Source organism: Giraffa tippelskirchi, chromosome 7 (assembly GCF_054371585.1).
Source record: "Giraffa tippelskirchi isolate mGirTip1 chromosome 7, T2T-mGirTip1v1.2.pri, whole genome shotgun sequence".
Classification (NCBI taxonomy): Eukaryota; Metazoa; Chordata; class Mammalia; order Artiodactyla; family Giraffidae; genus Giraffa; species Giraffa tippelskirchi.
In genome coordinates this window covers 63,562,729-63,587,694 of record NC_137281.1, presented here as the reverse complement: position 1 = coordinate 63,587,694, position 24,966 = coordinate 63,562,729, and the positions used below count along the sequence as shown (strand labels likewise).

Sequence of the window (24,966 nt, the reverse complement as noted above, 5' to 3'; positions counted from 1 at the left end):
GAGGTCCCTTTTGACAGAGCTTTCCGGCTGTCAGATCTAAGCTGTTGTTTCCCTGTCAGCTGTGTCTCTTCCGTTGCAGCCAGGTGGGCCACGCTGCTCCAAAGGAGCTCACAAGCTGAGTGGCAAGGGAGGTATTGAGAGGACAGGGATGGCTACAACGTGCTGCAAACTGAGTGAGGGTCCCCACAATCCTCAGCAAAGGTCTGTGGTGTGCAAGTGGGGAGTAGAGGGCCCCCAAGTTCCAAAGGAAGGGAGGTACTCGGGAGCTAAAGCCCTTGGCTGCTGTGGTAGCAGCTGCAGATGGCAGCTCGTCCACAGTGCACTTCGAATGAGGTCATATGAGCGGGACTCTGGAAATGGCTCCGAAATCCAGAGAAAGGGGTCAGGGTATGTGGGAATCCGGCGGGGGTGGGGGGTGGATGAAGGAAGGTGTCCTTCCCCTCTCCAGTGCAATTTGGTTTGGTGAGTCTCAAAGCTACCAGATGGCACTTCCCAAGTCAGGCCCCCGCAGGAATCAGGGTGGGCTGCGTGCCTCGGCCCCTGCCACAGGGACAAGCCACACCAGTGGCCTCCCTGAGCTCAAATGGCCGGATCTGGGGGTTCTGTCTGGGTGCACACCTCCTTGCTGTGGCCAAGTTCCCCCCTTCTCTGAGCACCAGCTTCATCCTCTCGAAGGAGGACATCGATTGCTACCTTGGCACGTTACTCTCTTCATCCTGTGAAGACTCATTAGGCTTATCCTACAATTACTAGCTGGCCCGAAGAGATATCTCCTGAATCCAGATTAAGCTGGAGTCTCCCAGGCTCATCTGGCATGTCTTCCCTGAAGTCTGCCAAAACCCACACCCTTGCATTTCCAGGGACTCCCCTTAGCCAGCTGGGCAGAAAACCCAGCATGCTTCAAACAAGCTGACAGACAAGCGGGAGAGGACTCACGGGCAGACGGCCTCCCTCAGGTCTCGGGTGGAGCTCTGGGACCACAGCAGCAACGGGCCATCCCAGCCCCTGGGCTCAGCAGCGCCCTCATTCTCAGGCCGGCGGCTCTGCCCTGAGGGGAGCAGGAAGGTCACCAACTGCCGCAGGCGGACCTCAAGCCCCTCCCACTGCTGGAGCCTGACCTCCCCCGGCCCCACCCCTTCCCCTACCCCAGCAGGACGAGAGCTCGTCTTCCCCTGGCTTCCAACGTCAGGCCCGGCCCTGGGCCCCGATTGGGCACTGCCCCAGTCCGGAGCCAATCACAGTGGCCAGGGAGGTGGAACGCACCGATTGGCCAGGGCCAGGTCATGTGACCATGCTCCCCAGGAAACTCAAATATTACCAAGATTCCCTAACAAACCAATGAACAAAATTATCCAGTAAAGGCAAACCGTACTTTTTAATGAGGCCAATGTCACAGAAAAAAAAAAAAAATGCTTCACAATGAACTGCTCAAGGAAGCTACTAAATAAACTTTCAGAAAAGTTAAGTCGTTTTTTTTTAATAGGGTGACGGAGAGCTATACCTTTCCCATCTATGTGAATTTAGGTTTAAACTAGATTTCCCTTGGCTATTATATAAGACAAAAAACCCCACATCACCCCCTTTCACTCCCCCCACCCCCAAAAAGTGTTTTAGTCTATTGAGTTTTTGTGTCCTCAGTTGTGTCTGATTCACGGCAACTCACGAACTCTACACAGCCAGGCTCTTCCGTCCATGGAATTCAGGGCAATTTTTTTCTGTCACAGTAAATGCCCACCCTGGGTGATCCAAAGGCAAGGGCTCAGAGGCTCCTGAGAGACTAACTCCTTTCAGCTGAGCACAGAGCTGGCTCCTCACTGGGATGCCTGTGGCCTGGGGCTCCCAGAGGGGAGAGCAGCACTCGCCCCACCGTGTGGTCACTGCTGGAAGTGCAGGCTGCTCCTCACTCCCCCTTGACAGTGTCCCTGAGGGCAGAACAGTGTGAATCTATCTACTCAAGGTGGAAATGCAAACTCCGATGCAACCAAACTTCCCACAAGGTCTCCAAAACCACTCAGGAACAGGGAATTGGAAACTGCAGGGCATGACATGAATGGAGATGGAGGCTTGACACCTTACACCGAGTTCACTTCCAGTTATCCCTAGACAAAGTTTCCATGAAAACTTGTCACAAATCTAGAAGAACAATGAGCAGAAACCGGACACGTGTTTTGAGTCTTCACACACAAAACTAAAAGGCAGTCCACAAAACAACCCAGAGAATACAGTGGACTTTGCAAAATCAAAGATATCTACTGTGGGCAAGACCTCATTACAAAAGCAAAAGACAGGTCATACATCGCGAGACGAATGAGTGGAAACACAAAGCTTCTCAAGGACGTGTCTCCAAACAGACAAAGAACACCAACACAACAAGCCTGTGAAAACTAGGGAAAGGTCTGAAGGGACACCAGACTGAGGAAGACACACACAGAGTATCCCGGATGATGTCCAGCACTGAGGGCCTGAAGAAACAACAGTCTAGTTGCACTCCCTCAGGCCTGTGTGACCCTGGATGAGGCCTCTGTTTCCCGGTGGCTCTGAGAGATGGACAGGGAGGAAGGGGAAGAGAAATCACTTGCACTTCTAATACTCACAGCAAAGTCTTCCAATGAGAAGGGAATTATCACCCCCACTGACAATGCCATTCACTGAAGTGATACCCACGAGTCCATCTAACCCAGAAGGGAAGGAAGGACCTGTTCTCACAAAACGGCGAGAGATGGAAGAAAGAAGATCAAGCCCACACCAATCACTGGAAAGAGAAGCTGTGCTCAGGGCTTGAAAGAATTCCTATTGGGAAAATGATGTCACAGCCCCACAAGGCAATCCACAGCTTCGATGCTATTCCTCCCAAAATGCCAATGCATTTTCGCACCGAACAAAGAATTGCAAAAGGGGTTACGGAAACAGAAAAGAGCCTAAATTGTCAATACAATCCGACGAAAAAGCCCCGATACGGACATCCAAGGTTGTGTGAAAGGAAATTAGACGACCAAACTAGGATCCTCAGGAGAGTATCGGAGAAGGCGATGGCGACCCACTCCAGTACTCTTGCCTGGAGAATGCCCTGGACGGAGGAGCCTGGTAGGCTGCAGGCCATGGGGTCGCGCAGAGTCAGACACGACTGAAGTGACTTAGCCGCAGCGGCAGCAGCAGGACGGTATGCTATTGGGAATACAACAACACACACAGATCCAGATCGATGGAATAAAGTTGAGGGTCCAGAAACAAACCCCGGCATCCATGGTCAACTCATCTCTGACACAGAAGGGGAGAATATCCAAATGGGAACAAGAAAGCCTCTTCAATCAATGTCCATGGGAAAACCAGACAGCTACATCTGAAGAACGCTATTGGTTTTGATCTCACACCACCTCAATATCGGGGAAAAACCTCACCCTAAAGACTGATGTCATGAGATAGCTAGAAAGAAGCGTAGGTCAAAGGCTCCTTAACATCAGAGTCTCCTTGCCATTTGCTGGGCGGAGGTAGAAATGGGTCTCTTCAAGTAAGGGGAAGAGGGAAACCAAGTACACCAATGGGTTTCCATCCAATGGAACCTCTTCACAACAGAGAAGCTAAGCATTCACAAATGCAAAAGATAGGAAACGGAACATGAGAGACTCCTTGCAAGTGGTGTATCTGAGAAGGGGTTCATATGGAAAGAGACGAAGAATGCACAGCACTCAGATTCCAAGAAACACCACCACCACCCTTGACCCTTCCCCCATGACCAACTCCGACCTAAAGCCTTTCTCTCCCTCTAACCTATCCCTAAAACATAACCCTCATCTAATCATATACATGGGCATTCCTAGCATCCATCCATCCACACACGAGAGAGAAAGAGGAAGGCACAGACTGAATCGAGAAAGGAAAAGAGAGGGACACAGCCAGAGAGAGACACGGAACCAAAGAGAGGAAAGGAGTCGATGGTCCAGACTTTTCATCAATCTGTCTCGAAGGTAGAAGCAATGACAGCGCCCATCCACCCCAGAAGGGGGAAAAGGACGGAAGGTTTGGAGAGGAAAAGACAAGAACGCAGGGAGCCATTAGAAGCTCAGCCACCCGCAGAAGCCGAGCTGGGACACTTGAACAGAATCTCAATGGAAACAGAGGACCAGAAAGTTGGCTACTCTTTTCTATAAGAGAGGGAGACCTTCGAGTCTTCCTTTCGGTCCTCCAACTTGCATGCGGGGTCTCAAAACAGTCAGGAGGGGGAGTGCCTTTTCCTGGGTACCACGGCGCATCCAGGCCTCGTTCTGCCCCATTCTGTGCTGTGTCAGCCCTGGATGGCGTCTTTCTTTCTGAAGTCTCAGCGCACAAGCTCCACGTGATATCGGCCCCAGGTGGAGAGGCATGGAGCTGCTCGTAGGCCGACAGACCTAGGAAACAGATGGGAGAATGACCCCCACTCTGCAGATGGAGAGACTGGGGAAACCCTGAGGGGCATATGCTTGTCCAGGGCCACACCACTTATGAGAAGAAGGAGCCTGGTCTGAGAGCAGCGGGGTCCTCGGAGCTCAGGCCCTGGCTGCACCCAGGCCTCCCCAGGGCTGTGGGCTGGGCTGTGTGGCTGTCACTGTGCCTGCACATGGCCTAAGGGGGGTGGTCGAGCAGTCAGAAACCCAGAGATTCCCTTGGGAAGTTTTGGGGAAGGGACCTCAGCACGAACCCCAGGAAATGATGTCACCTGCCGGCAACAGAACCCAACAGAACCCGCAACCCGGGTATCCAGGCCTCCAGAGCGGAGAGGAGCCCCCAGCCAGATCACTTGCTGCCAGGATGTTCTGCTGTTTGCCCCTGCCCAGAGGCCGGGGCCTCAGGAAAGCTCACAGGCAGTGTGCGTGGGCACCCTGTCGACGTTGGCTCAGGGCACCCCCGAGAGGCCTCTGGCCCTTTGCCCGGAGAAACAGAAAGGTAACACGGGGAGCCCCAGGCGGGGCCAGGCCACCTCTCCCATGCCACCCGGAAACACCGGGTCCTTTGCCTGTGTGTGTGGATGCGGGTTTCTCGGGGTGTGTCTCCCTCAAGGAAGCCCAGGCGGATGTGGGGTCAGAAGCCTGTGGACAAGTTGTGTCCACACCCCAGGGGAGAGCAGGCTGGGTGGGATGGGGAGAGTGCGGGCAGCGCCGGCCGCCCAGGCTGACCTCACACCCTCAGGTGGGTCTCTTTCCTCCCGGGTGGGGATCTGAGCAGACACACGTCTCTGACCCTTCTGGGAAGAGAAGTTCGAGCAGGCAGAAGCAGCGGCTCCACTGGCCAGGCCCAGCTCGGAAAACTCCCAGCACGGCTGGCTGACGGTCACTGTCGTTGCAGAGCTTCCCACGTGATGAGGCCGAGGACGGGGACACCCCGTCCACCTCCCGGAGGGAGGGGTCGGAGCACCACCCCCCCGCCCGTGAGGCCCAGTGCAGGCTCCAGGTGAGCGTGCCCACGGAGGCATCAGCCCCACCGGGGGCGAAGCGGAGGCGGGGAAGGCCTGCTGCCGAGACACCGCCCAGGATACACCCGGCGGCCCAGTCTGAGGCTGCCACGGAGCTCAGCACACCCGGCTCCGACCCAGAGTCCCGAGAACCCCGGCCTCTGAGGCAGCAGGAGGACCTGGAGCCCAGCACGCCAGAGCACAGAGGTGAGGACGCTGGGGCTGGTGCACGGGAGTGTGTGGGGAGGGGGTGCTGAGCTACACAGGGACGAGTCCCCGAAAGATGCTGCTGGGCCTGCAGCAAGCGCTGGCCTCACACCCCCACCCCCATCTTGCACACTTCAGTCCCAAAAGACATCCGACCCGGGGTATTCTTTGGGAATCTCTTGGAAGCTTTCTGTCCCGGGATACGCACATGCCAAGGCTGGCCTGTGGGCAAACTTTGCTTCTCCCCCGGCTCTAGCACTGGCCTCCAACTGGAACCAGGCTCTACTTCCCAGACCTGTCCCTACAGAGGTGGTGGCTCCAGGTGCAGGACCCAGGGATCCACCGAGGCCAGATGGAGAACCGAGACTTGCCCTCGCAGAGACACCAGGCCAGCTGGGTACTGGCCAGCACACCGGGCAGATCGGATCTCCGTGCCTGCAGGACCCCCAGCCCCAGGCACTGATGTCCCACCCCCTCAGCCAGAACCTCCACCTCCACGTGCACCTGTACCTGCTCGGGCTTTGGCAGGAGAACCCGAGGCAGAGGAGGAGTCACCGCCTCGGCAGGGAGAGCCTGCCCTGGCTCCCGCGCAACACCCAGACGCCAACGATGACTCACCCGCCCCTGCAGGAAGAACGAGCCCCCGCTCTGGACAGAGACCCAGAGCCCTTGCCGGAAACACCACGTCCAGGGGAGCGGTCGGCTCTGCAGCCTCCATCCCTGTCTGCTCACCGTGGAGGCCGGCAACTCCGTCTGCCCCCAGGGGACATGGAGTTCCTTTCCCCTGAACTGCTTTGCATTTGGTTTGTTTCCACCTTTCTGGTGATGTTTCATTTTTTGTATGGTTTCCTGTATTTCTCTTGGTTAAGTTGGGATTAGTAAACTTTTTCATCATTGTTGCAATTTGGGAACACTGTTGTGTAACTCTGGTGATACTGTGTTACCATCACCACTTTGTAGTTTCAGACCCGTTCGATCTTTATGCCCCACCCCCCAACAAAGCCTGGATTCAAGGCAAGCACGCCCTGTTCATCCCTCCCCCCGATCCTGAACACAACTTCACCTTTTCTTTCTGCATTCCTTCCTATATTCTTGGTGTCCCCAATCAATGACTCTCAGTGAAATGACTGAAGGAGTTTTTTTCGGACTCTCCACCTACTGTAAGACTCCATTGGAGAGTTCTCATTTTTATGTCATTTGAACTAGCCTTTGATAGCTGAAAGGACGGTGTACGTCCTTTCAAGATATCATGTGCCAAACGAAGCCCTTTTGGCAAATGCCATCATTATCTCCAGGCAGGCATTGCTGTTTGAAGGGTGACATCTCAGCCAGAAGGCAGAGGCTGAGCTCCTCTTGTTGCACCAGCTCCCAAAAGAAGCCAAGAAAGGGAGCTGGAACAACAAACCACCCCAACGCCCAGGAAAGCGTTCTTCACGACAGAAGGCTAGAAAATGACCCAACAACCTTGTGGCCCAGAACCCCTCTAGAAAAATCACTGTTCCATAAAAAAGAGAAACACATGGGAAGTTCCAAGGAGAGGCAATGCCCATGGCCAGTGTACTTTAGAGACGGCCTGACCGCTCCGGGGAAGACACGCACCGACGGAACCCCTTGGGAAACAGCAGTGATAGTCCTCACCGTCGTAAGGGTTTCCTCTGGGGACAACCTGCCCTGGGCACCACATGAGGGAGCAGACCGGCTTCTCTTCCTCTGCCCCCACACCGTTCACTCATGAAGGCAGCTCAGGTGTTCTCATGCCCTGCCTGCCTGCCTGCCTGCCTGGCTCATGCGTGAGCTGTGCCCACCTCCAGGGCAGGACTCCACCTTCTCCTCTCTGTGTACCGTGAATCTGCACACAGTGGGCTTTCAGAACCTTAGGAGACTTGAGCCATTCCCACTGGAGCCAGAACCCTCCCCAGGAAGGAAAACAGCTGTGGAGTCATTTTGGCCCCAGCACTGGTTCCCAAACCCTGGCGGCTCCTACAGCCTCTACGGTGTGAAGAGGGAGGTCCCTTTTGACAGAGCTTTCCGGCTGTCAGATCTAAGCTGTTGTTTCCCTGTCAGCTGTGTCTCTTCCGTTGCAGCCAGGTGGGCCACGCTGCTCCAAAGGAGCTCACAAGCTGAGTGGCAAGGGAGGTATTGAGAGGACAGGGATGGCTACAACGTGCTGCAAACTGAGTGAGGGTCCCCACAATCCTCAGCAAAGGTCTGTGGTGTGCAAGTGGGGAGTAGAGGGCCCCCAAGTTCCAAAGGAAGGGAGGTACTCGGGAGCTAAAGCCCTTGGCTGCTGTGGTAGCAGCTGCAGATGGCAGCTCGTCCACAGTGCACTTCGAATGAGGTCATATGAGCGGGACTCTGGAAATGGCTCCGAAATCCAGAGAAAGGGGTCAGGGTATGTGGGAATCCGGCGGGGGTGGGGGGTGGATGAAGGAAGGTGTCCTTCCCCTCTCCAGTGCAATTTGGTTTGGTGAGTCTCAAAGCTACCAGATGGCACTTCCCAAGTCAGGCCCCCGCAGGAATCAGGGTGGGCTGCGTGCCTCGGCCCCTGCCACAGGGACAAGCCACACCAGTGGCCTCCCTGAGCTCAAATGGCCGGATCTGGGGGTTCTGTCTGGGTGCACACCTCCTTGCTGTGGCCAAGTTCCCCCCTTCTCTGAGCACCAGCTTCATCCTCTCGAAGGAGGACATCGATTGCTACCTTGGCACGTTACTCTCTTCATCCTGTGAAGACTCATTAGGCTTATCCTACAATTACTAGCTGGCCCGAAGAGATATCTCCTGAATCCAGATTAAGCTGGAGTCTCCCAGGCTCATCTGGCATGTCTTCCCTGAAGTCTGCCAAAACCCACACCCTTGCATTTCCAGGGACTCCCCTTAGCCAGCTGGGCAGAAAACCCAGCATGCTTCAAACAAGCTGACAGACAAGCGGGAGAGGACTCACGGGCAGACGGCCTCCCTCAGGTCTCGGGTGGAGCTCTGGGACCACAGCAGCAACGGGCCATCCCAGCCCCTGGGCTCAGCAGCGCCCTCATTCTCAGGCCGGCGGCTCTGCCCTGAGGGGAGCAGGAAGGTCACCAACTGCCGCAGGCGGACCTCAAGCCCCTCCCACTGCTGGAGCCTGACCTCCCCCGGCCCCACCCCTTCCCCTACCCCAGCAGGACGAGAGCTCGTCTTCCCCTGGCTTCCAACGTCAGGCCCGGCCCTGGGCCCCGATTGGGCACTGCCCCAGTCCGGAGCCAATCACAGTGGCCAGGGAGGTGGAACGCACCGATTGGCCAGGGCCAGGTCATGTGACCATGCTCCCCAGGAAACTCAAATATTACCAAGATTCCCTAACAAACCAATGAACAAAATTATCCAGTAAAGGCAAACCGTACTTTTTAATGAGGCCAATGTCACAGAAAAAAAAAAAAAATGCTTCACAATGAACTGCTCAAGGAAGCTACTAAATAAACTTTCAGAAAAGTTAAGTCGTTTTTTTTTTTTTTTTTAATAGGGTGACGGAGAGCTATACCTTTCCCATCTATGTGAATTTAGGTTTAAACTAGATTTCCCTTGGCTATTATATAAGACAAAAAACCCCACATCACCCCCTTTCACTCCCCCCACCCCCAAACAGTGTTTTAGTCTATTGAGTTTTTGTGTCCTCAGTTGTGTCTGATTCACGGCAACTCACGAACTCTACACAGCCAGGCTCTTCCGTCCATGGAATTCAGGGCAATTTTTTTCTGTCACAGTAAATGCCCACCCTGGGTGATCCAAAGGCAAGGGCTCAGAGGCTCCTGAGAGACTAACTCCTTTCAGCTGAGCACAGAGCTGGCTCCTCACTGGGATGCCTGTGGCCTGGGGCTCCCAGAGGGGAGAGCAGCACTCGCCCCACCGTGTGGTCACTGCTGGAAGTGCAGGCTGCTCCTCACTCCCCCTTGACAGTGTCCCTGAGGGCAGAACAGTGTGAATCTATCTACTCAAGGTGGAAATGCAAACTCCGAAGCAACCAAACTTCCCACAAGGTCTCCAAAACCACTCAGGAACAGGGAATTGGAAACTGCAGGGCATGACATGAATGGAGATGGAGGCTTGACACCTTACACCGAGTTCACTTCCAGTTATCCCTAGACAAAGTTTCCATGAAAACTTGTCACAAATCTAGAAGAACAATGAGCAGAAACCGGACACGTGCTTTGAGTCTTCACACACAAAACTAAAAGGCAGTCCACAAAACAACCCAGAGAATACAGTGGACTTTGCAAAATCAAAGATATCTACTGTGGGAAAGACCTCATTACAAAAGCAAAAGACAGGTCATACATCGCGAGACGAATGAGTGGAAACACAAAGCTTCTCAAGGACGTGTCTCCAAACAGACAAAGAACACCAACACAACAAGCCTGTGAAAACTAGGGAAAGGTCTGAAGGGACACCAGACTGAGGAAGACACACACAGAGTATCCCGGATGATGTCCAGCACTGAGGGCCTGAAGAAACAACAGTCTAGTTGCACTCCCTCAGGCCTGTGTGACCCTGGATGAGGCCTCTGTTTCCCGGTGGCTCTGAGAGATGGACAGGGAGGAAGGGGAAGAGAAATCACTTGCACTTCTAATACTCACAGCAAAGTCTTCCAATGAGAAGGGAATTATCACCCCCACTGACAATGCCATTCACTGAAGTGATACCCACGAGTCCATCTAACCCAGAAGGGAAGGAAGGACCTGTTCTCACAAAACGGCGAGAGATGGAAGAAAGAAGATCAAGCCCACACCAATCACTGGAAAGAGAAGCTGTGCTCAGGGCTTGAAAGAATTCCTATTGGGAAAATGATGTCACAGCCCCACAAGGCAATCCACAGCTTCGATGCTATTCCTCCCAAAATGCCAATGCATTTTCGCACCGAACAAAGAATTGCAAAAGGGGTTACGGAAACAGAAAAGAGCCTAAATTGTCAATACAATCCGACGAAAAAGCCCCGATACGGACATCCAAGGTTGTGTGAAAGGAAATTAGACGACCAAACTAGGATCCTCAGGAGAGTATCGGAGAAGGCGATGGCGACCCACTCCAGTACTCTTGCCTGGAGAATGCCCTGGACGGAGGAGCCTGGTAGGCTGCAGGCCATGGGGTCGCGCAGAGTCAGACACGACTGAAGTGACTTAGCCGCAGCGGCAGCAGCAGGACGGTATGCTATTGGGAATACAACAACACACACAGATCCAGATCGATGGAATAAAGTTGAGGGTCCAGAAACAAACCCCGGCATCCATGGTCAACTCATCTCTGACACAGAAGGGGAGAATATCCAAATGGGAACAAGAAAGCCTCTTCAATCAATGTCCATGGGAAAACCAGACAGCTACATCTGAAGAACGCTATTGGTTTTGATCTCACACCACCTCAATATCGGGGAAAAACCTCACCCTAAAGACTGATGTCATGAGATAGCTAGAAAGAAGCGTAGGTCAAAGGCTCCTTAACATCAGAGTCTCCTTGCCATTTGCTGGGCGGAGGTAGAAATGGGTCTCTTCAAGTAAGGGGAAGAGGGAAACCAAGTACACCAATGGGTTTCCATCCAATGGAACCTCTTCACAACAGAGAAGCTAAGCATTCACAAATGCAAAAGATAGGAAACGGAACATGAGAGACTCCTTGCAAGTGGTGTATCTGAGAAGGGGTTCATATGGAAAGAGACGAAGAATGCACAGCACTCAGATTCCAAGAAACACCACCACCACCCTTGACCCTTCCCCCATGACCAACTCCGACCTAAAGCCTTTCTCTCCCTCTAACCTATCCCTAAAACATAACCCTCATCTAATCATATACATGGGCATTCCTAGCATCCATCCATCCACACACGAGAGAGAAAGAGGAAGGCACAGACTGAATCGAGAAAGGAAAAGAGAGGGACACAGCCAGAGAGAGACACGGAACCAAAGAGAGGAAAGGAGTCGATGGTCCAGACTTTTCATCAATCTGTCTCGAAGGTAGAAGCAATGACAGCGCCCATCCACCCCAGAAGGGGGAAAAGGACGGAAGGTTTGGAGAGGAAAAGACAAGAACGCAGGGAGCCATTAGAAGCTCAGCCACCCGCAGAAGCCGAGCTGGGACACTTGAACAGAATCTCAATGGAAACAGAGGACCAGAAAGTTGGCTACTCTTTTCTATAAGAGAGGGAGACCTTCGAGTCTTCCTTTCGGTCCTCCAACTTGCATGCGGGGTCTCAAAACAGTCAGGAGGGGGAGTGCCTTTTCCTGGGTACCACGGCGCATCCAGGCCTCGTTCTGCCCCATTCTGTGCTGTGTCAGCCCTGGATGGCGTCTTTCTTTCTGAAGTCTCAGCGCACAAGCTCCACGTGATATCGGCCCCAGGTGGAGAGGCATGGAGCTGCTCGTAGGCCGACAGACCTAGGAAACAGATGGGAGAATGACCCCCACTCTGCAGATGGAGAGACTGGGGAAACCCTGAGGGGCATATGCTTGTCCAGGGCCACACCACTTATGAGAAGAAGGAGCCTGGTCTGAGAGCAGCGGGGTCCTCGGAGCTCAGGCCCTGGCTGCACCCAGGCCTCCCCAGGGCTGTGGGCTGGGCTGTGTGGCTGTCACTGTGCCTGCACATGGCCTAAGGGGGGTGGTCGAGCAGTCAGAAACCCAGAGATTCCCTTGGGAAGTTTTGGGGAAGGGACCTCAGCACGAACCCCAGGAAATGATGTCACCTGCCGGCAACAGAACCCAACAGAACCCGCAACCCGGGTATCCAGGCCTCCAGAGCGGAGAGGAGCCCCCAGCCAGATCACTTGCTGCCAGGATGTTCTGCTGTTTGCCCCTGCCCAGAGGCCGGGGCCTCAGGAAAGCTCACAGGCAGTGTGCGTGGGCACCCTGTCGACGTTGGCTCAGGGCACCCCCGAGAGGCCTCTGGCCCTTTGCCCGGAGAAACAGAAAGGTAACACGGGGAGCCCCAGGCGGGGCCAGGCCACCTCTCCCATGCCACCCGGAAACACCGGGTCCTTTGCCTGTGTGTGTGGATGCGGGTTTCTCGGGGTGTGTCTCCCTCAAGGAAGCCCAGGCGGATGTGGGGTCAGAAGCCTGTGGACAAGTTGTGTCCACACCCCAGGGGAGAGCAGGCTGGGTGGGATGGGGAGAGTGCGGGCAGCGCCGGCCGCCCAGGCTGACCTCACACCCTCAGGTGGGTCTCTTTCCTCCCGGGTGGGGATCTGAGCAGACACACGTCTCTGACCCTTCTGGGAAGAGAAGTTCGAGCAGGCAGAAGCAGCGGCTCCACTGGCCAGGCCCAGCTCGGAAAACTCCCAGCACGGCTGGCTGACGGTCACTGTCGTTGCAGAGCTTCCCACGTGATGAGGCCGAGGACGGGGACACCCCGTCCACCTCCCGGAGGGAGGGGTCGGAGCACCACCCCCCCGCCCGTGAGGCCCAGTGCAGGCTCCAGGTGAGCGTGCCCACGGAGGCATCAGCCCCACCGGGGGCGAAGCGGAGGCGGGGAAGGCCTGCTGCCGAGACACCGCCCAGGATACACCCGGCGGCCCAGTCTGAGGCTGCCACGGAGCTCAGCACACCCGGCTCCGACCCAGAGTCCCGAGAACCCCGGCCTCTGAGGCAGCAGGAGGACCTGGAGCCCAGCACGCCAGAGCACAGAGGTGAGGACGCTGGGGCTGGTGCACGGGAGTGTGTGGGGAGGGGGTGCTGAGCTACACAGGGACGAGTCCCCGAAAGATGCTGCTGGGCCTGCAGCAAGCGCTGGCCTCACACCCCCACCCCCATCTTGCACACTTCAGTCCCAAAAGACATCCGACCCGGGGTATTCTTTGGGAATCTCTTGGAAGCTTTCTGTCCCGGGATACGCACATGCCAAGGCTGGCCTGTGGGCAAACTTTGCTTCTCCCCCGGCTCTAGCACTGGCCTCCAACTGGAACCAGGCTCTACTTCCCAGACCTGTCCCTACAGAGGTGGTGGCTCCAGGTGCAGGACCCAGGGATCCACCGAGGCCAGATGGAGAACCGAGACTTGCCCTCGCAGAGACACCAGGCCAGCTGGGTACTGGCCAGCACACCGGGCAGATCGGATCTCCGTGCCTGCAGGACCCCCAGCCCCAGGCACTGATGTCCCACCCCCTCAGCCAGAACCTCCACCTCCACGTGCACCTGTACCTGCTCGGGCTTTGGCAGGAGAACCCGAGGCAGAGGAGGAGTCACCGCCTCGGCAGGGAGAGCCTGCCCTGGCTCCCGCGCAACACCCAGACGCCAACGATGACTCACCCGCCCCTGCAGGAAGAACGAGCCCCCGCTCTGGACAGAGACCCAGAGCCCTTGCCGGAAACACCACGTCCAGGGGAGCGGTCGGCTCTGCAGCCTCCATCCCTGTCTGCTCACCGTGGAGGCCGGCAACTCCGTCTGCCCCCAGGGGACATGGAGTTCCTTTCCCCTGAACTGCTTTGCATTTGGTTTGTTTCCACCTTTCTGGTGATGTTTCATTTTTTGTATGGTTTCCTGTATTTCTCTTGGTTAAGTTGGGATTAGTAAACTTTTTCATCATTGTTGCAATTTGGGAACACTGTTGTGTAACTCTGGTGATACTGTGTTACCATCACCACTTTGTAGTTTCAGACCCGTTCGATCTTTATGCCCCACCCCCCAACAAAGCCTGGATTCAAGGCAAGCACGCCCTGTTCATCCCTCCCCCCGATCCTGAACACAACTTCACCTTTTCTTTCTGCATTCCTTCCTATATTCTTGGTGTCCCCAATCAATGACTCTCAGTGAAATGACTGAAGGAGTTTTTTTCGGACTCTCCACCTACTGTAAGACTCCATTGGAGAGTTCTCATTTTTATGTCATTTGAACTAGCCTTTGATAGCTGAAAGGACGGTGTACGTCCTTTCAAGATATCATGTGCCAAACGAAGCCCTTTTGGCAAATGCCATCATTATCTCCAGGCAGGCATTGCTGTTTGAAGGGTGACATCTCAGCCAGAAGGCAGAGGCTGAGCTCCTCTTGTTGCACCAGCTCCCAAAAGAAGCCAAGAAAGGGAGCTGGAACAACAAACCACCCCAACGCCCAGGAAAGCGTTCTTCACGACAGAAGGCTAGAAAATGACCCAACAACCTTGTGGCCCAGAACCCCTCTAGAAAAATCACTGTTCCATAAAAAAGAGAAACACATGGGAAGTTCCAAGGAGAGGCAATGCCCATGGCCAGTGTACTTTAGAGACGGCCTGACCGCTCCGGGGAAGACACGCACCGACGGAACCCCTTGGGAAACAGCAGTGATAGTCCTCACCGTCGTAAGGGTTTCCTCTGGGGACAACCTGCCCTGGGCACCACATGAGGGAGCAGACCGGCTTCTCTTCCTCTGCCCCCACACCGTTCACTCATGAAGGCAGCTCAGGTGTTCTCATGCCCTGCCTGCCTGCCTGCCTGCCTGGCTCATCCGTGAGCTGTGCCCACCTCCAGGGCAGGACTCCACCTTCTCCTCTCTGTGTACCGTGAATCTGCACACAGTGGGCTTTCAGAACCTTAGGAGACTTGAGCCATTCCCACTGGAGCCAGAACCCTCCCCAGGAAGGAAAACAGCTGTGGAGTCATTTTGGCCCCAGCACTGGTTCCCAAACCCTGGCGGCTCCTACAGCCTCTACGGTGTGAAGAGGGAGGTCCCTTTTGACAGAGCTTTCCGGCTGTCAGATCTAAGCTGTTGTTTCCCTGTCAGCTGTGTCTCTTCCGTTGCAGCCAGGTGGGCCACGCTGCTCCAAAGGAGCTCACAAGCTGAGTGGCAAGGGAGGTATTGAGAGGACAGGGATGGCTACAACGTGCTGCAAACTGAGTGAGGGTCCCCACAATCCTCAGCAAAGGTCTGTGGTGTGCAAGTGGGGAGTAGAGGGCCCCCAAGTTCCAAAGGAAGGGAGGTACTCGGGAGCTAAAGCCCTTGGCTGCTGTGGTAGCAGCTGCAGATGGCAGCTCGTCCACAGTGCACTTCGAATGAGGTCATATGAGCGGGACTCTGGAAATGGCTCCGAAATCCAGAGAAAGGGGTCAGGGTATGTGGGAATCCGGCGGGGGTGGGGGGTGGATGAAGGAAGGTGTCCTTCCCCTCTCCAGTGCAATTTGGTTTGGTGAGTCTCAAAGCTACCAGATGGCACTTCCCAAGTCAGGCCCCCGCAGGAATCAGGGTGGGCTGCGTGCCTCGGCCCCTGCCACAGGGACAAGCCACACCAGTGGCCTCCCTGAGCTCAAATGGCCGGATCTGGGGGTTCTGTCTGGGTGCACACCTCCTTGCTGTGGCCAAGTTCCCCCCTTCTCTGAGCACCAGCTTCATCCTCTCGAAGGAGGACATCGATTGCTACCTTGGCACGTTACTCTCTTCATCCTGTGAAGACTCATTAGGCTTATCCTACAATTACTAGCTGGCCCGAAGAGATATCTCCTGAATCCAGATTAAGCTGGAGTCTCCCAGGCTCATCTGGCATGTCTTCCCTGAAGTCTGCCAAAACCCACACCCTTGCATTTCCAGGGACTCCCCTTAGCCAGCTGGGCAGAAAACCCAGCATGCTTCAAACAAGCTGACAGACAAGCGGGAGAGGACTCACGGGCAGACGGCCTCCCTCAGGTCTCGGGTGGAGCTCTGGGACCACAGCAGCAACGGGCCATCCCAGCCCCTGGGCTCAGCAGCGCCCTCATTCTCAGGCCGGCGGCTCTGCCCTGAGGGGAGCAGGAAGGTCACCAACTGCCGCAGGCGGACCTCAAGCCCCTCCCACTGCTGGAGCCTGACCTCCCCCGGCCCCACCCCTTCCCCTACCCCAGCAGGACGAGAGCTCGTCTTCCCCTGGCTTCCAACGTCAGGCCCGGCCCTGGGCCCCGATTGGGCACTGCCCCAGTCCGGAGCCAATCACAGTGGCCAGGGAGGTGGAACGCACCGATTGGCCAGGGCCAGGTCATGTGACCATGCTCCCCAGGAAACTCAAATATTACCAAGATTCCCTAACAAACCAATGAACAAAATTATCCAGTAAAGGCAAACCGTACTTTTTAATGAGGCCAATGTCACAGAAAAAAAAAAAAAATGCTTCACAATGAACTGCTCAAGGAAGCTACTAAATAAACTTTCAGAAAAGTTAAGTCGTTTTTTTTTTTTTTTTAATAGGGTGACGGAGAGCTATACCTTTCCCATCTATGTGAATTTAGGTTTAAACTAGATTTCCCTTGGCTATTATATAAGACAAAAAACCCCACATCACCCCCTTTCACTCCCCCCACCCCCAAACAGTGTTTTAGTCTATTGAGTTTTTGTGTCCTCAGTTGTGTCTGATTCACGGCAACTCACGAACTCTACACAGCCAGGCTCTTCCGTCCATGGAATTCAGGGCAATTTTTTTCTGTCACAGTAAATGCCCACCCTGGGTGATCCAAAGGCAAGGGCTCAGAGGCTCCTGAGAGACTAACTCCTTTCAGCTGAGCACAGAGCTGGCTCCTCACTGGGATGCCTGTGGCCTGGGGCTCCCAGAGGGGAGAGCAGCACTCGCCCCACCGTGTGGTCACTGCTGGAAGTGCAGGCTGCTCCTCACTCCCCCTTGACAGTGTCCCTGAGGGCAGAACAGTGTGAATCTATCTACTCAAGGTGGAAATGCAAACTCCGAAGCAACCAAACTTCCCACAAGGTCTCCAAAACCACTCAGGAACAGGGAATTGGAAACTGCAGGGCATGACATGAATGGAGATGGAGGCTTGACACCTTACACCGAGTTCACTTCCAGTTATCCCTAGACAAAGTTTCCATGAAAACTTGTCACAAATCTAGAAGAACAATGAGCAGAAACCGGACACGTGCTTTGAGTCTTCACACACAAAACTAAAAGGCAGTCCACAAAACAACCCAGAGAATACAGTGGACTTTGCAAAATCAAAGATATCTACTGTGGGAAAGACCTCATTACAAAAGCAAAAGACAGGTCATACATCGCGAGACGAATGAGTGGAAACACAAAGCTTCTCAAGGACGTGTCTCCAAACAGACAAAGAACACCAACACAACAAGCCTGTGAAAACTAGGGAAAGGTCTGAAGGGACACCAGACTGAGGAAGACACACACAGAGTATCCCGGATGATGTCCAGCACTGAGGGCCTGAAGAAACAACAGTCTAGTTGCACTCCCTCAGGCCTGTGTGACCCTGGATGAGGCCTCTGTTTCCCGGTGGCTCTGAGAGATGGACAGGGAGGAAGGGGAAGAGAAATCACTTGCACTTCTAATACTCACAGCAAAGTCTTCCAATGAGAAGGGAATTATCACCCCCACTGACAATGCCATTCACTGAAGTGATACCCACGAGTCCATCTAACCCAGAAGGGAAGGAAGGACCTGTTCTCACAAAACGGCGAGAGATGGAAGAAAGAAGATCAAGCCCACACCAATCACTGGAAAGAGAAGCTGTGCTCAGGGCTTGAAAGAATTCCTATTGGGAAAATGATGTCACAGCCCCACAAGGCAATCCACAGCTTCGATGCTATTCCTCCCAAAATGCCAATGCATTTTCGCACCGAACAAAGAATTGCAAAAGGGGTTACGGAAACAGAAAAGAGCCTAAATTGTCAATACAATCCGACGAAAAAGCCCCGATACGGACATCCAAGGTTGTGTGAAAGGAAATTAGACGACCAAACTAGGATCCTCAGGAGAGTATCGGAGAAGGCGATGGTGACCCACTCCAGTACTCTTGCCTGGAAAATGCCCTGGACGGAGGAGCCTGGTAGGCTGCAGGCCATGGGGTCGCGCAGAGTCAGACACGACTGAAGTGACTTAGCCGCAGCGGCAGCAGCAGGACGGTATGCTATTGGGAATACAACAACACACACAGATCCAGATCGATGGAATAAAGTTGAGGGTCCAGAAACAAACCCCGGCATCCATGGTCAACTCATCTCTGACACAGAAGGGGAGAATACCCAAATGGGAACAAGAAAGCCTCTTCAATCAATGTCCATGGGAAAACCAGACAGCTACATCTGAAGAACGCTATTGGTTTTGATCTCACACCACCTCAATATCGGGGAAAAACCTCACCCTAAAGACTGATGTCATGAGATAGCTAGAAAGAAGCGTAGGTCAAAGGCTCCTTAACATCAGAGTCTCCTTGCCATTTGCTGGGCGGAGGTAGAAATGGGTCTCTTCAAGTAAGGGGAAGAGGGAAACCAAGTACACCAATGGGTTTCCATCCAATGGAACCTCTTCACAACAGAGAAGCTAAGCATTCACAAATGCAAAAGATAGGAAACGGAACATGAGAGACTCCTTGCAAGTGGTGTATCTGAGAAGGGGTTCATATGGAAAGAGACGAAGAATGCACAGCACTCAGATTCCAAGAAACACCACCACCACCCTTGACCCTTCCCCCATGACCAACTCCGACCTAAAGCCTTTCTCTCCCTCTAACCTATCCCTAAAACATAACCCTCATCTAATCATATACATGGGCATTCCTAGCATCCATCCATCCACACACGAGAGAGAAAGAGGAAGGCACAGACTGAATCGAGAAAGGAAAAGAGAGGGACACAGCCAGAGAGAGACACGGAACCAAAGAGAGGAAAGGAGTCGATGGTCCAGACTTTTCATCAATCTGTCTCGAAGGTAGAAGCAATGACAGCGCCCATCCACCCCAGAAGGGGGAAAAGGACGGAAGGTTTGGAGAGGAAAAGACAAGAACGCAGGGAGCCATTAGAAGCTCAGCCACCCGCAGAAGCCGAGCTGGGACACTTGAACAGAATCTCAATGGAAACAGAGGACCAGAAAGTTGGCTACTCTTTTCTATAAGAGAGGGAGACCTTCGAGTCTTCCTTTCGGTCCTCCAACTTGCATGCGGGGTCTCAAAACAGTCAGGAGGGGGAGTGCCTTTTCCTGGGTACCACGGCGCATCCAGGCCTCGTTCTGCCCCATTCTGTGCTGTGTCAGCCCTGGATGGCGTCTTTCTTTCTGAAGTCTCAGCGCACAAGCTCCACGTGATATCGGCCCCAGGTGGAGAGGCATGGAGCTGCTCGTAGGCCGACAGACCTAGGAAACAGATGGGAGAATGACCCCCACTCTGCAGATGGAGAGACTGGGGAAACCCTGAGGGGCATATGCTTGTCCAGGGCCACACCACTTATGAGAAGAAGGAGCCTGGTCTGAGAGCAGCGGGGTCCTCGGAGCTCAGGCCCTGGCTGCACCCAGGCCTCCCCAGGGCTGTGGGCTGGGCTGTGTGGCTGTCACTGTGCCTGCACATGGCCTAAGGGGGGTGGTCGAGCAGTCAGAAACCCAGAGATTCCCTTGGGAAGTTTTGGGGAAGGGACCTCAGCACGAACCCCAGGAAATGATGTCACCTGCCGGCAACAGAACCCAACAGAAACCGCAACCCGGGTATCCAGGCCTCCAGAGCGGAGAGGAGCCCCCAGCCAGATCACTTGCTGCCAGGATGTTCTGCTGTTTGCCCCTGCCCAGAGGCCGGGGCCTCAGGAAAGCTCACAGGCAGTGTGCGTGGGCACCCTGTCGACGTTGGCTCAGGGCACCCCCGAGAGGCCTCTGGCCCTTTGCCCGGAGAAACAGAAAGGTAACACGGGGAGCCCCAGGCGGGGCCAGGCCACCTCTCCCATGCCACCCGGAAACACCGGGTCCTTTGCCTGTGTGTGTGGATGCGGGTTTCTCGGGGTGTGTCTCCCTCAAGGAAGCCCAGGCGGATGTGGGGTCAGAAGCCTGTGGACAAGTTGTGTCCACACCCCAGGGGAGAGCAGGCTGGGTGGGATGGGGAGAGTGCGGGCAGCGCCGGCCGCCCAGGCTGACCTCACACCCTCAGGTGGGTCTCTTTCCTCCCGGGTGGGGATCTGAGCAGACACACGTCTCTGACCCTTCTGGGAAGAGAAGTTCGAGCAGGCAGAAGCAGCGGCTCCACTGGCCAGGCCCAGCTCGGAAAACTCCCAGCACGGCTGGCTGACGGTCACTGTCGTTGCAGAGCTTCCCACGTGATGAGGCCGAGGACGGGGACACCCCGTCCACCTCCCGGAGGGAGGGGTCGGAGCACCACCCCCCCGCCCGTGAGGCCCAGTGCAGGCTCCAGGTGAGCGTGCCCACGGAGGCATCAGCCCCACCGGGGGCGAAGCGGAGGCGGGGAAGGCCTGCTGCCGAGACACCGCCCAGGATACACCCGGCGGCCCAGTCTGAGGCTGCCACGGAGCTCAGCACACCCGGCTCCGACCCAGAGTCCCGAGAACCCCGGCCTCTGAGGCAGCAGGAGGACCTGGAGCCCAGCACGCCAGAGCACAGAGGTGAGGACGCTGGGGCTGGTGCACGGGAGTGTGTGGGGAGGGGGTGCTGAGCTACACAGGGACGAGTCCCCGAAAGATGCTGCTGGGCCTGCAGCAAGCGCTGGCCTCACACCCCCACCCCCATCTTGCACACTTCAGTCCCAAAAGACATCCGACCCGGGGTATTCTTTGGGAATCTCTTGGAAGCTTTCTGTCCCGGGATACGCACATGCCAAGGCTGGCCTGTGGGCAAACTTTGCTTCTCCCCCGGCTCTAGCACTGGCCTCCAACTGGAACCAGGCTCTACTTCCCAGACCTGTCCCTACAGAGGTGGTGGCTCCAGGTGCAGGACCCAGGGATCCACCGAGGCCAGATGGAGAACCGAGACTTGCCCTCGCAGAGACACCAGGCCAGCTGGGTACTGGCCAGCACACCGGGCAGATCGGATCTCCGTGCCTGCAGGACCCCCAGCCCCAGGCACTGATGTCCCACCCCCTCAGCCAGAACCTCCACCTCCACGTGCACCTGTACCTGCTCGGGCTTTGGCAGGAGAACCCGAGGCAGAGGAGGAGTCACCGCCTCGGCAGGGAGAGCCTGCCCTGGCTCCCGCGCAACACCCAGACGCCGACGATGACTCACCCGCCCCTGCAGGAAGAACGAGCCCCCGCTCTGGACAGAGACCCAGAGCCCTTGCCGGAAACACCACGTCCAGGGGAGCGGTCGGCTCTGCAGCCTCCATCCCTGTCTGCTCACCGTGGAGGCCGGCAACTCCGTCTGCCCCCAGGGGACATGGAGTTCCTTTCCCCTGAACTGCTTTGCATTTGGTTTGTTTCCACCTTTCTGGTGATGTTTCATTTTTTGTATGGTTTCCTGTATTTCTCTTGGTTAAGTTGGGATTAGTAAACTTTTTCATCATTGTTGCAATTTGGGAACACTGTTGTGTAACTCTGGTGATACTGTGTTACCATCACCACTTTGTAGTTTCAGACCCGTTCGATCTTTATGCCCCACCCCCCAACAAAGCCTGGATTCAAGGCAAGCACGCCCTGTTCATCCCTCCCCCCGATCCTGAACACAACTTCACCTTTTCTTTCTGCATTCCTTCCTATATTCTTGGTGTCCCCAATCAATGACTCTCAGTGAAATGACTGAAGGAGTTTTTTTCGGACTCTCCACCTACTGTAAGACTCCATTGGAGAGTTCTCATTTGTATGTCATTTGAACTAGCCTTTGATAGCTGAAAGGACGGTGTACGTCCTTTCAAGATATCATGTGCCAAACGAAGCCCTTTTGGCAAATGCCATCATTATCTCCAGGCAGGCATTGCTGTTTGAAGGGTGACATCTCAGCCAGAAGGCAGAGGCTGAGCTCCTCTTGTTGCACCAGCTCCCAAAAGAAGCCAGGAAAGGGAGCTGGAACAACAAACCACCCCAACGCCCAGGAAAGCGTTCTTCACGACAGAAGGCTAGAAAATGACCCAACAACCTTGTGGCCCAGAACCCCTCTAGAAAAATCACTGTTCCATAAAAAAGAGAAACACATGGGAAGTTCCAAGGAGAGGCAATGCCCATGGCCAGTGTACTTTAGAGACGGCCTGACCGCTCCGGGGAAGACACGCACCGACGGAACCCCTTGGGAAACAGCAGTGATAGTCCTCACCGTCGTAAGGGTTTCCTCTGGGGACAACCTGCCCTGGGCACCACATGAGGGAGCAGACCGGCTTCTCTTCCTCTGCCCCCACACCGTTCACTCATGAAGGCAGCTCAGGTGTTCTCATGCCCTGCCTGCCTGCCTGCCTGCCTGGCTCATCCGTGAGCTGTGCCCACCTCCAGGGCAGGACTCCACCTTCTCCTCTCTGTGTACCGTGAATCTGCACACAGTGGGCTTTCAGAACCTTAGGAGACTTGAGCCATTCCCACTGGAGCCAGAACCCTCCCCAGGAAGGAAAACAGCTGTGGAGTCATTTTGGCCCCAGCACTGGTTCCCAAACCCTGGCGGCTCCTACAGCCTCTACGGTGTGAAGAGGGAGGTCCCTTTTGACAGAGCTTTCCGGCTGTCAGATCTAAGCTGTTGTTTCCCTGTCAGCTGTGTCTCTTCCGTTGCAGCCAGGTGGGCCACGCTGCTCCAAAGGAGCTCACAAGCTGAGTGGCAAGGGAGGTATTGAGAGGACAGGGATGGCTACAACGTGCTGCAAACTGAGTGAGGGTCCCCACAATCCTCAGCAAAGGTCTGTGGTGTGCAAGTGGGGAGTAGAGGGCCCCCAAGTTCCAAAGGAAGGGAGGTACTCGGGAGCTAAAGCCCTTGGCTGCTGTGGTAGCAGCTGCAGATGGCAGCTCGTCCACAGTGCACTTCGAATGAGGTCATATGAGCGGGACTCTGGAAATGGCTCCGAAATCCAGAGAAAGGGGTCAGGGTATGTGGGAATCCGGCGGGGGTGGGGGGTGGATGAAGGAAGGTGTCCTTCCCCTCTCCAGTGCAATTTGGTTTGGTGAGTCTCAAAGCTACCAGATGGCACTTCCCAAGTCAGGCCCCCGCAGGAATCAGGGTGGGCTGCGTGCCTCGGCCCCTGCCACAGGGACAAGCCACACCAGTGGCCTCCCTGAGCTCAAATGGCCGGATCTGGGGGTTCTGTCTGGGTGCACACCTCCTTGCTGTGGCCAAGTTCCCCCCTTCTCTGAGCACCAGCTTCATCCTCTCGAAGGAGGACATCGATTGCTACCTTGGCACGTTACTCTCTTCATCCTGTGAAGACTCATTAGGCTTATCCTACAATTACTAGCTGGCCCGAAGAGATATCTCCTGAATCCAGATTAAGCTGGAGTCTCCCAGGCTCATCTGGCATGTCTTCCCTGAAGTCTGCCAAAACCCACACCCTTGCATTTCCAGGGACTCCCCTTAGCCAGCTGGGCAGAAAACCCAGCATGCTTCAAACAAGCTGACAGACAAGCGGGAGAGGACTCACGGGCAGACGGCCTCCCTCAGGTCTCGGGTGGAGCTCTGGGACCACAGCAGCAACGGGCCATCCCAGCCCCTGGGCTCAGCAGCGCCCTCATTCTCAGGCCGGCGGCTCTGCCCTGAGGGGAGCAGGAAGGTCACCAACTGCCGCAGGCGGACCTCAAGCCCCTCCCACTGCTGGAGCCTGACCTCCCCCGGCCCCACCCCTTCCCCTACCCCAGCAGGACGAGAGCTCGTCTTCCCCTGGCTTCCAACGTCAGGCCCGGCCCTGGGCCCCGATTGGGCACTGCCCCAGTCCGGAGCCAATCACAGTGGCCAGGGAGGTGGAACGCACCGATTGGCCAGGGCCAGGTCATGTGACCATGCTCCCCAGGAAACTCAAATATTACCAAGATTCCCTAACAAACCAATGAACAAAATTATCCAGTAAAGGCAAACCGTACTTTTTAATGAGGCCAATGTCACAGAAAAAAAAAAAAAAATGCTTCACAATGAACTGCTCAAGGAAGCTACTAAATAAACTTTCAGAAAAGTTAAGTCGTTTTTTTTTTTTTTTTAATAGGGTGACGGAGAGCTATACCTTTCCCATCTATGTGAATTTAGGTTTAAACTAGATTTCCCTTGGCTATTATATAAGACAAAAAACCCCACATCACCCCCTTTCACTCCCCCCACCCCCAAACAGTGTTTTAGTCTATTGAGTTTTTGTGTCCTCAGTTGTGTCTGATTCACGGCAACTCACGAACTCTACACAGCCAGGCTCTTCCGTCCATGGAATTCAGGGCAATTTTTTTCTGTCACAGTAAATGCCCACCCTGGGTGATCCAAAGGCAAGGGCTCAGAGGCTCCTGAGAGACTAACTCCTTTCAGCTGAGCACAGAGCTGGCTCCTCACTGGGATGCCTGTGGCCTGGGGCTCCCAGAGGGGAGAGCAGCACTCGCCCCACCGTGTGGTCACTGCTGGAAGTGCAGGCTGCTCCTCACTCCCCCTTGACAGTGTCCCTGAGGGCAGAACAGTGTGAATCTATCTACTCAAGGTGGAAATGCAAACTCCGATGCAACCAAACTTCCCACAAGGTCTCCAAAACCACTCAGGAACAGGGAATTGGAAA

General features: G+C 55.0%; 3 protein-coding genes and 2 long non-coding RNA genes across 7 annotated transcripts; 3 read left to right on the top strand and 2 right to left on the bottom strand.

The window, feature by feature from the left end:
• Positions 1–3,364: 3,364 nt before the first annotated feature.
• Positions 3,365–6,535, top strand: LOC145513947 (uncharacterized). 2 transcript variants are annotated; one of them, XM_081511021.1, is made up of 3 exons: positions 3,365–4,920; positions 5,320–5,632; positions 5,940–6,535. In XM_081511021.1, exons 1-3 carry the CDS (start codon positions 4,684–4,686, stop codon positions 6,509–6,511), a joined length of 1,122 nt encoding a protein of 373 aa, XP_081367147.1. In that variant the 5' UTR covers positions 3,365–4,683; the 3' UTR covers positions 6,512–6,535. The 2 variants fall into 2 exon arrangements, with proteins under 2 accessions (XP_081367147.1, XP_081367146.1); XM_081511020.1 differs by having other exon boundaries at positions 5,889–6,535.
• Positions 6,536–6,696: 161 nt separating this feature from the next.
• LOC145514000 (uncharacterized) lies at positions 6,697–12,030 on the bottom strand. The gene is made up of 2 exons (XR_014059805.1): positions 11,805–12,030; positions 6,697–8,685 (listed from the first exon to the last, which is right to left on the bottom strand). It is a non-coding gene; the product is annotated as an uncharacterized LOC145514000 (long non-coding RNA).
• On the top strand, positions 9,113–14,180 carry LOC145513948 (uncharacterized). The gene is made up of 3 exons (XM_081511022.1): positions 9,113–12,565; positions 12,965–13,277; positions 13,534–14,180. The coding sequence occupies exons 1-3, from the start codon at positions 12,329–12,331 to the stop codon at positions 14,154–14,156; spliced, it is 1,173 nt and encodes a 390-aa protein (XP_081367148.1). The 5' UTR covers positions 9,113–12,328; the 3' UTR covers positions 14,157–14,180.
• A 189-nt stretch (positions 14,181–14,369) lies between these two features.
• LOC145513998 (uncharacterized) lies at positions 14,370–19,674 on the bottom strand. Its single transcript, XR_014059803.1, has 2 exons — positions 19,449–19,674; positions 14,370–16,479 (listed from the first exon to the last, which is right to left on the bottom strand). It is a non-coding gene; the product is annotated as an uncharacterized LOC145513998 (long non-coding RNA).
• Positions 19,675–20,033: 359 nt separating this feature from the next.
• LOC145513977 (uncharacterized) lies at positions 20,034–21,824 on the top strand. 2 transcript variants are annotated; one of them, XM_081511066.1, is made up of 3 exons: positions 20,034–20,209; positions 20,609–20,921; positions 21,229–21,824. In XM_081511066.1, the coding sequence occupies exons 1-3, from the start codon at positions 20,075–20,077 to the stop codon at positions 21,798–21,800; spliced, it is 1,020 nt and encodes a 339-aa protein (XP_081367192.1). In that variant the 5' UTR covers positions 20,034–20,074; the 3' UTR covers positions 21,801–21,824. The 2 variants fall into 2 exon arrangements, with proteins under 2 accessions (XP_081367192.1, XP_081367191.1); XM_081511065.1 differs by having other exon boundaries at positions 21,178–21,824.
• The last annotated feature ends 3,142 nt before the right edge of the window (positions 21,825–24,966 follow it).